Raw genomic sequence first — 10797 nt, 5'->3', positions numbered from 1 at the left:
CGGCTTGGCACATGCATTTAACGATCAATTCAAATTTTATTTGTTTTGCGCGATCATTCCACCAGATGCGCTAGTGTTCGTTCGCTTTGACGTTTGCCAGTGTACACGTTGCTGAATGATGAAAACGAATTTTGTGCAATTTGTGTAGTATTGCTGTGTGCGTTCAAGATGCAAACGGTGCCCAAATGCGCTTCAAACGCGGTAACACATGTTACCAAAGGCAACGTAGCAACCATAGCCAATATCACCGCCAACCTAGGATTCGAAAGCTCTCACTGACATCGGGTTACTTGTTAGAAAATCTTACCGCATTTGGTGCTCCCGCATTTGATATTTGCATTTTGAATGCACACAGCAATAGTGTGCGTGTCAGCGAAACGTCAAATCGAAATCCATCATGGCCGACAGAGTCGCGCGCGGTTCTACCAACAGGTGGCAGTGTGCTCATGAAAATGACACCGGCCGAAAGTTTTTGATGAATTTCCTCTAAGAGTTACGTCTGTTTGTCTGTGCTTTCTCTTTTTTGATTTCGCTTTGATGTGTTCCTTATTCTTCGTAATCATACCCAAAAAATCGCTGATTGGCAGCGGTCTGTGAAGTTTATTTTGAGCCAGGGGGTGAGAAACTCGGCACACTTCATATGATATATATTTTGTGCCAAATGTGCCGGTGATGTGCCGAACGTGCCGAAGTGTGCCAGCGTGCTGGCAGTCATGCTGTCAGTTGATCAAATTGCTTTTTGTGTATCTGGCAACCTTTCGCTTGGTTTGTTTCTGATTCTTGCAACTTCTTTAATCAATATTTAACCGATTCAAAAGCATGCTTGCATGAGTTTGCAATCCCCTGATTATGCTGCGATCTTGCTGGTATTTGAAAGAATATGTTTTTGGCAAAAATTTACTCCGCCGAATAAATATCAGTACCGTAGGAAACCCCCACTAGCTGCGCCAGGGGCTGCGCTTGTTTCAGTATTACCCGTTGCAAGAAAATAGAGAGCGAAAAAGGTGCAAAATCGCTAATAGACCTCCGCTGGTATGTTTAATCGTTATGGTGTCTTCTACAATAAGTGCGCGAATTGGCCAAGGAATACTGCGCCGAAAACACCAAAACGATTTTTCTTACAGGCGGAGATGTATGGGCGCTTGCGCGTACAAATTTTCGCGCAACGCATAATAAAATCAGGAAGACTTGATCTTGATGCTGCTGCTACTGCTAAGAAATCCAGCGCTTAGTCCTCATCCTGGTCCTCATTCCTGTTACGCATCTCCAGGCGCCTCCCATTAGACACAGCTAAAAAAAATGCAGCTTTCGAGCTTCAAAAACATTCGATTGGCGATCAAATGTGAGGTTAGGTAAAGCAAAATTTTCAACTTTGGAAGCAAAAATAACATATTTCTGGTCAATACATTGCATGGAAGTTATGAGAATCTGCAATAATTTCACTTTTCTTCCATTTGCATCATTAGTAATTCAGTCCAGAATTCGTAATTCACTGTTTTAGAAAAGCGCCACCTGCGCAATTTAGCTTTGCGTTTGTTCGTCAATACCAGTTGCATTTTTTTCCAAAGTATGGAGAAAAGTTGTTTTCGTTACTTTCTTCTTCATTTTCTTTCTCCTCCAGAAAGAAAAACATTTTAAAAAAAAGTGCTGCCAGTTTGATGACAGCCAGTGTCATTAATGTGCCGGCGAGTGTGCCGGGCAATTTGTGCCGAGTTTCCCACCCCCTGGGAATTGCATTGTTGTTGTTTTTGTTAAAAAAAAAACCATGTTTTAAAAAAAGGGAGGAAAAAAATTTAACTTTTATTGATTTTAAATTGTATTACCCGTTGCAAGAAAATAGAGAGCGAAAAAGGTGCAAAATCGCTAATAGACCTCCGCTGGTATGTTTAATCGTTATGGTGTCTTCTACAATAAGTGCGCGAATTGGCCAAGGAATACTGCGCCGAAAACACCAAAACGATTTTTCTTACAGGCGGAGATGTATGGGCGCTTGCGCGTACAAATTTTCGCGCAACGCATAATACTACATATTAACCAAATCAAGCTCAAAAGATAGGAGAACCCAGGGGGTGGGAAACTCGGCACAAAGTGCCCGGAACCAGGAATTCGATGAGGATGAAATGCTTCAGCTGCCCGACCAGCCGTTTGAAATGTTTACATCTCATACAGTGTGCGTTTCGTCCCAGCGCATAGGTCCGTATATGGAACCGGAGGACGGTGGTGGTTTTCGAGGTGAATTCAGTGAATGAGTTTGAATGTCTTTTCTAAGTGCACTAATATTATGTGATAGATAAGACTCTTAAATAAACGAACATAACGAGAGACAACTGTTGAATTCATTTATTTTACTAATATTAATACAAGAAAATTAGAATTCAAACCATACTCCCTACTGTATCATGATATTGTAGAACTATACCCGCACCATTTGGTCGTTTCACAGCAATGGATTTTTCAACCGTATTAAAAATGGTTTCTTTATGTTCGCCTCGAGGTTCGCCTTACGAATTTTATATGAGAAAAAATCGGTTTTGGAACGGTAAACATTCTTAACGACCCGTTATGGGTATGGTCGGATCTCCAAAAACATTAACCATTACTTTCAAAACTTTATCCAGGTATGGTGCGATTATGGTCGAGGGTACTATATTGGATATGGTTGGAAATGGAATGTACACCATATTGCTTGATGTTTTATTGTGGTTCGGATCTATGCGAGCACAGGGGATTGCAAACTCATGCAAGCATGCTTTTGAATCGGTTAAATATTGATTACAGAAGTTGCAAGAATCAGAAACAAACCAAGCGAAAGGTTGCCAGATACACAAAAAGCAATTTGATCAACTGACAGCATGACTGCCAGCACGCTGGCACACTTCGGCACGTTCGGCACATCACCGGCACATTTGGCACAAAATATATATCATATGAAGTGTGCCGAGTTTCTCACCCCCTGGCACGCACCGGCTTTTATTTCGTTACCCAGTGTGGTTTTGAACGAGCGTGCTGGGGCTTGTTCAAAAACTGCGTACCACGCGCACACAGTTTTCTGACAGCTGGCGGTGTGCGGGTTGTCAACTTTGACAACACAAAACTGGCAGTGTAAAACCGCCAGCACTCGCAGTCGTGCGCGAGAAGTTCGATCAGATTGATGGACGGACGGACGGACGGAACGAGTTTCGGATCGGATTGCGTTGTGTGTGCAGAGTGGTGGAATAATGGACTGAAGGAATATGAACTGCAGTAGCAGCACTAATGGAAGATTGAATCCGTACGGGAAAATCTTTCTTTTTATCTCGAGCGAACGCGTTTGCTTATTGTTGTGTTTTTGTGGTGTATGGTTTTAACTTTGGTGCGGGGGTGGGATTAAAGGCAGGAAGCAGGTGGTTCCGTAGGGGCGGACGGAAGAAAGAACTTCGTCGTCGATAGCAGAAAAAGTACCAGAAGGCAAACGAGTGCAGAAAACGCGAAAAGTGGGGCGCGGCGGTAGGGTGGCAGTGACAGTGGGCAAAGGGGCGGACCGACGGATGAAGCAGCAGTGTAGTGTTGTTTTTCTATCTGTACTGCGTGCTGTGACACGATTATCCCTGAACGATCTCCGCTGAATCTTCCTGAATGCATTTATTTCAATGAGTCGATGGGGGAGTGCTAGTTTCTGATGGTGATATTGCATGCTGACCGTCTGTGGTGTGGATTTGATTTGGATCTTCGGGCTGAATCTCGGACCAGAAGCTGGGCTAAGGAGGTCGAAAAGAAGTATGATAGAACTGCAGAAAAGGAGGAAAGCTAAACGACGAAGTCGAAGACAAAGTAGGGGAAAGTCAGGAAACGGAGAAACTTCCTGCCGGGAGAACAGCCGGAAGGGATAAATAGTTAAGCGGAACGTATTGCGACGACAGCTCAGTGTTGTTGTGTTGGAAGTGTAAACTAGCTCAAGAATATCGGTAGAAGACGTCCCATCGGAGATTGATCATGGATGCGGCAAAGCTGTTCTCCGACCTGGAGTCCAACAACCCAACCCTGGTGAATGAGGCCAAGAAACGGTTCAACGAGCTGTTCGCTAGTAGTAAGTACAATTTGGATGTCCTAATATTATATGGTGGGTTGCTTTGGGAGTTTTAATGGCCGAAATTAACCTCACAATTTCGGGATTTTCATCACTTGCGAGATGATGAGGCGCAAAGGAAGAAGGGTTAAATGTGAATGGTCATGGGATTCATATCGTATGACCTTGAAATTATTTTTAAAATTGAATAGTTGGAACGGTCTAAACAATATCTTCTTAGTAGAATTTTTTATCAAAAGTATTTACATATTTCTGATTTACATCTAACCAGGAACACATTTATTGCCAATACCTACACTCCCGTTCAAAAGTTTGGGGTCACCCCCTCAAAAACATGTCATTTTTTTAGGCCCACATCTCCGCCAATTTGCGTCCGATTTCAAAACCCTAGGTTTCATTCAAAAGATAATAAGTCAAAGAAACTTTGAACATGATTTAAAAGAAACTTTTTCAAAAAATTTTGTATGTAAACTTAACCCAAACTTGCCAAATTTTCTAAAAAATGAATATAAACTTACGGCATTGTCGCTGGAAGTTGGGTCGACCAAATTTTAAGATGAGAGCGGTAGTATGACCCATTTTCTATTAGCTTTCAACTGCTTTTTACAGAACTTAGCTTAAAAATCTAGAAAAAAAGTTATTAAGTAAATTAATCCTTGATGTCATCGACCAAAAGTTTGGGGTCACCCCTCAAATGCTGTATCGGCCAAAAGTTTAGGGACACTTTCGTAAAACATGAAAAAGTGATTTGTTGATAGCTTTGTCATCTTTCATTCAATTTTAATTCTTCTTGGCTTATTTGAAACAAAATGAATGATACTTACTGCATAGACAATGAACCACACATATTTGTTGAAATTTACATACTAAAACTTAACGTAAAGTTGCCTCATTTTTTGAAGCGTCGTAAAATGTGATAACTTTACATAACATTTTTATATACAAAAATCGTTAAATACGTTAAGTTGAAGACATCAAACGTAAATTTAGTTAATTATCTTTGAAATGAGCCAAAAATAATAAAAATTGAACTATAGATGACGAAGATATCACCAAATCACTTTTCCATGTTTTACGAAAGTGACCCCAAACTTTTGACCGATACATCATATTGAGGGGTGACCCCAAACTTTTGGTCGATGACATCAAGGATTAATTCACTTAATAAATTTTTTTCTAGATTTTTTAGCTAAGTTCTGTAAAAAGCAGTTGAAAGTTAATAGAAAATGGATCATATTACCGATCTCATCTTAAAATTTGGACGACCCAATTTCCAGCGACACTGCCGTAAGTTTATATTCATTTTTTAGAAAATTTGGCAACTTTGGGTTAAGTTTACATACAAATTTTTTTGAAAAAGTTTCTTTTAAATGATGTTCAAAGTTTCTTTGACTTATTATCTTTTGAATGAAACCTAGGGTTTTGAAATCGGACGCAAATTGGCGGAGATATGGGCCTAAAAAAATGACATGTTTTTGAGGGGGTGAACCCAAACTTTTGAACGGGAGTGTACCTGTTGTGAACGTGCCGATCACGAGAAGAAAAAGGGCAACATATCTTAGTGGAGTGGTGGTCGAGATTTTACTGTTTCAACTATTTGTATGGTCAGGTCCTTTGTTCGCACAGTACTTAATAATTTGTAGTTGAAAAAATGATAATTGTTAGTGATTGAATTGGCTTCTTTAGCGGTGTTGAGATAAATCCATATTCTGAATCTGCATGCGAAACTGAGCCGAAATCCAAATTTTCATGAATTTTGGTGACCGGGAACCTATTTTAAAATCAATTTGAAGTTTGTATGGGAGCGATTTGTCGAATCACCCCTCGTCGCATTTTGTACTGGGTGGAGCTGTCAAACAGTTACCTAGCTGTCAAAAGGTGATTTCAAGAAATCTCTTTGAAATTGATTTTAGGTATCAAAATAAAGTTCTAAAAATCTGAAAAAAATCATAGTGGCTCAGAAAAAGGTGCTCTTTCGTATAAAATTATAAAATCGATACATTTTTCTTAATTTAAAAACCCAATTCCTTTCGGGGTTCCTTCAGGAATTTCTTTCGCAATTTCCCCAGAAAAGTATCCCAGGATTCCTTCAGGAGTTCCTTTCGATGTATCTGAGAGAGATCTTCTTGAAATTCTTTCAGAGGTTTATTTGGGATTCCTTCAGAAATTGGCTCTGGGATTCTTCCAGGAGTTCTTTCCAGGAGTCTTTCAAAAACCCTATCTAGAATTCCTCAAGAGTTTCTGGATTTATCTAAGAATCCTTCTGAGATTTATCCAGGGATTCCTTCCGTTGCTTCTCCAGTTTATTCCAGAGCTCCTACAATAATTCGCAAGGAAAAATCTTCTATCAGGGGTTTAATCTGGATTCTGAGTATTTTTTCTGAGATGCGTTAAGAGGTTCCATCTGGAATTTTTCCAGTAGCGATTCTTCTAGGAGTTCCCGGATTCTTCCAGGTACTCTTTACGGTATTTCTCTAGGCAGTCGTTCTGACATTCTTTCAGGAATTCCTTCTGATATTCCTCCAGGAGTTCATTATAAGATTCATCTTGAAGATACTGCAGGGGTTTATATTGGCGTATTTATTATTTTAGTTCCCTTCGGAATGTCTTCAGTTGTTTTTTTTTGGGATTCTCACGAGGAATTCCTGAAAAAATGTGAGGGAATTATTGGAGGATCCGGAAGGATGTTTTGGAATAATTCCATGGGGGATTTATCCCTGGGCTTTGGATCAATATTGTCTAGGGAAGAGTGTCTGCTGAGGGCCCTCTTGTTTCAGTTGTTGCTAGTGTTGTTACAACATATTTCTTTATTACTTTATTGTATTTTTACTGATATAATAACATTAGATTAATGGGTGCGACAGGAGTGACCATCAAAGCCACTTATGTCCCAGGATAATTCGATCCAATAGTCAACGGCTTCCTCAATGGCCGACTGGGTGCGTGCTTTGGGTGGCGGATTTAAGCAAAGGAAGGGGAATTATACTTTGACTGACTTCATCGGATAAAGTGCCATCCGATAAGCGTTCTTGTATGAATCACCTTCCATCGTCTCGCAGTCAAAATTGAAGTTAATAAAGCGAATAAATGTTAAAAAAAAACTTAAATATTAAATCATTTGTAATACAGATTTGTACTCATTTCAACATTGTTTTCATTACTGTATTTATTAGTTTCAATATTTAGTCATAAAGTTTAAGTAAAAGTATAGCTACACATGACTGCGAGACGACGTGGACCACATTGAGGAAATAATTAGTCGATATAGGATAGTTGGATCATTAGGGAGGGGCCTCTATTTTGGGCTTTTTTCTGCTGTTGCTCGGCCGGTTCGACTGGTTGACCATATTTCTTTTGCGCGGTGAGATACTTGCATTATCTACCCGAGCACGGGAATTTGGGTCAGTTGGTTCGATGATGATTGGGTTGTGACAGGGGGATGCCCAAGATGGTTACCACTGCCCAGATAGTTCGGCATCCTAATCAAATGTTGAAATTTTTAAAGGCCCAGCTATGCTGCAAATACAAAATATTTTATTTTCTTGGAAATATTATTAATATTATTCTTCAAATACATTAAATTATGATTGAAATTCGTGACTTTTTTTCTTGTTCGATCACATACACACCAATACTAAAACAGCTACTGCTATTATTCACTACTGCTATTGTACACTATACATATAATAATTACTAATCAATTTTTCCTTCTTTGTTTGTCTCTACAAAATGTTGCATGGTTCGCATCCTTGCGGAACATGAACGGTGCATGAGCACAAGCTTTTTTCAGATTAACATATGGAAGATCTTCGAAAGACAACCAGAAGTTAACAAACACAATCTATGGGGGAAGTATCATCGACATATGTAAGTAAACAAATGTAAAATACTCTCCGTGGAACCTGAATTCTAGACGTGCAAAGGTAAATAACTAACATACGGCGGGAAACAAGAATTTATCAGGAAACTAAGTGGATGGGAAATTGTACTTTGTTTTTTCGCATTGTAAATGAAAAGTTTACTAGCGTTACGCGTACGAATGAATAACTAGTTTTAAGTAGTTTTCTTCTTTTCAAAAGCTCTAATTCTCTTTTTTGCAAATTTGTGGAATAGCATTGATATTGTCAAGTCCGTACTAACTCCCGGCCCGAGTTGCAACACTTAATTGTGCTTATAGTTCCGAAGCTAACGCGTGATCAATAACTTAAGATGCTTTGTTGAGGTCAATGCGTCTCGACTCGACGAAAACTGATTATCTACTTCTCTGACTAAGCTGGACAACATTACTTATGTATGACAAAGAAGGTATTTTTACGCTTTTAAATGTTCGTATTATATGAAAAGTGAGGGAGTATGACATGTTTTCTACAAGAAAAACTAGTATGACTGACAAAACAATTCGAAGATTTAGCCGTATATTGCCAGGATCTAGGAGCAAATCCTGTTAAGTGCAAATGTTTATTAGTTTTGAAGCTAATGCGTTATCAATGATACCAATTAGTTTGGACATTTTGGACGAAAACTACTACTTATCATAAATAATAACCTGCAATAAATAACGCAAAAAAATTGTGACCAGCAATTACTGACATAATGATATAACACATAATGATATAACACTTCAATAGAGTACAGATTACATATTTGATATGGGGCAAAACAGTAACACTACCTAAGATTGGGAATCTAAGGCAACTAACTGACAAATTGACAAGGACCTAACATACAACATGAACCTTACTACAGAAACCAATTTCACACTTTCTACCGTATTTGCATTATTGTGTCTCAAGTCTAGTCCAATACCTTTCCCCAACCTATACCATTACCCTTCCGATGGTGTTCATGTGGTCCGCACGGACTATTACGGCCATTACCCCTCCTTGATCTTCGGCATTGGATTGACTTGCGCTCTTATTGCCCCACCAACTGCTGCAAAATGAAAATGAAATGAAAATTCCATGGGGGATTTATGGGAGAATTTCATACAGATCTCCAGGAGTAATTTCGTATGAATTCCAATAACAACATCTTCATGAAGGATTTCGAAATCATCTGCGGGAGGACTCCCATTGGTAAGATCTGCGAAAATTTCAAAACAAACTCCTTGGAGAATTCCATAAGAAACTCCTAAAGCAAACCCGGAAGGAGTTCCTTCAGGAATCCCGGTAGGAGTTCCTGAAGGTAGCCTAGTGAAATTCCAGGAGGATTCTCTGAAGGTATTGCTGCAAGGATCTCAGAAGGGGGAACACTCCGGGCTTGGATTATATCTTCCAGGAAGCTTAGAATTCAGGCATGTAGCCGATGTGCTTTGCAGTAATGATTGGAATAGCTGAATGTATAATCAATGGTAAACAATTCTATAAAAATCAGATCTTCAAGTCATCTGATATAGTTATACTGATCATATGCCGCTGCCTAGTATATCGAACATTTGTCGAAGTCATTTATGTGTCGGGAAAATATAATTCCAAGTTGGTTAGAATATTACAAACTGAGGGAAGGTAATAGGGCCAGTCAGACTCCTGAATGGGCAATGTGGGTTAGTGTGTGGGAATGCCATTGAAGGCTTGTAATATTCTCCGAGGCTTTTGAAATCCAACAGGGCGCGTCCCCGGGTTGCGGATAGGGGGAAAAGGGAGATTTTTCGCATTTGTACTGTAATCAGCCAATGTTATATTATCTTCTATGGTGTTGTACTGCGAATGAATGATCTTATTCTATGGGAATTCGAACCTTGTAATGTGTTATTTATTAACTACAATTTTCTATGCTTGACAAGATTTTGAAGACAAACATGAGTTTAGAGAATTGCCTAATAGGAAAGTCACATTTGCAAAGCTTTTACATATGCAAATGCATATGTAAAAGGGGTCATGTCTAGCATTTAATATGTATGGCAATGACTGATTCTTACCTAGTAGGGGTACTACAAGACCACGCGGACATTTTGATTAAAGGCTTAATTGGGAATAATATATTTTCCGGAACTGAAGGGACATTTTTTCCGTGGTGACTGGCGAGTCGGAGAGGGTAGGAGTGTCCGTTTGTTATGATTGACAAAAAAAAAAAAACAATCGGGCGCTTTTGATGTCTGCGACTTGCTTGGCATTTTATGGATTATTGTTTTTTGTTTGTTTTGGAAGGTATGCGATTCATTATTGAGCCCTAAAATTATTTTGCATCTGAATAGCATTGATATCGTCAAGTCTGTACTAACACCCTATTAGGATTAGTAATCCCACACCAAAATACCCTTTTCCTATCCCATGGCGTTTATATGGTCAGCAAAGACTATTCAGCCATTACCCCTCCCTAAATGAAAATATGTAGGAAAGATATAGAACTTGTTGCGCAACCATTGGTGAAGACAATTTAATTATGATATCATATTGCTTTTATAATCAGAACAAATTTCAGTTACTAAGGGGTCCACTAACCCTATTTTTTGTCTTTAATAAAGATGATTTCCACATAATGGCCGTTTTACCACTATATCTAATTATTATTATATAAACTCAAGCCTAACTTTACAAAACACCGTATGTAACAATCGCATTGATCTGAGAAAATCACCTCCAAAATTTTGAATTTTTCTATGAAATCGTAATAAGTGTTTTTATCCCTACAAAGCTTCAGACCTATTAATTGTATAACATAAAACTCAAATGAGGGATCTGGTATTTATTTTCGGATGATTTTCGTTTAAATAAGTGAAACTGTTAGATAGG

General features: G+C 38.9%; 1 protein-coding gene across 1 annotated transcript in view; it reads left to right on the top strand.

Annotated features, from left to right (window-relative positions):
- The first annotated feature begins 3114 nt into the window (after nt 1-3114).
- LOC109425317 (hamartin) overlaps nt 3115-10797 on the top strand; it is a 54191-nt gene continuing 46508 nt past the window's right edge. The window contains exon 1 of the mRNA XM_029860661.2: nt 3115-4066. Within this exon, the coding sequence (XP_029716521.2) occupies nt 3973-4066 (94 nt within the window). The 5' untranslated portion in view covers nt 3115-3972. The remainder of the gene's footprint in view (nt 4067-10797) is intronic.

The sequence above is a fragment of the Aedes albopictus genome, chromosome 1, assembly GCF_035046485.1.
Source record: "Aedes albopictus strain Foshan chromosome 1, AalbF5, whole genome shotgun sequence".
Lineage (NCBI taxonomy): Eukaryota > Metazoa > Arthropoda > Insecta > Diptera > Culicidae > Aedes > Aedes albopictus.
The sequence above is the reverse complement of the archived record's forward strand: the minus strand, read 5'-3'. Positions and strand labels throughout refer to the sequence as shown.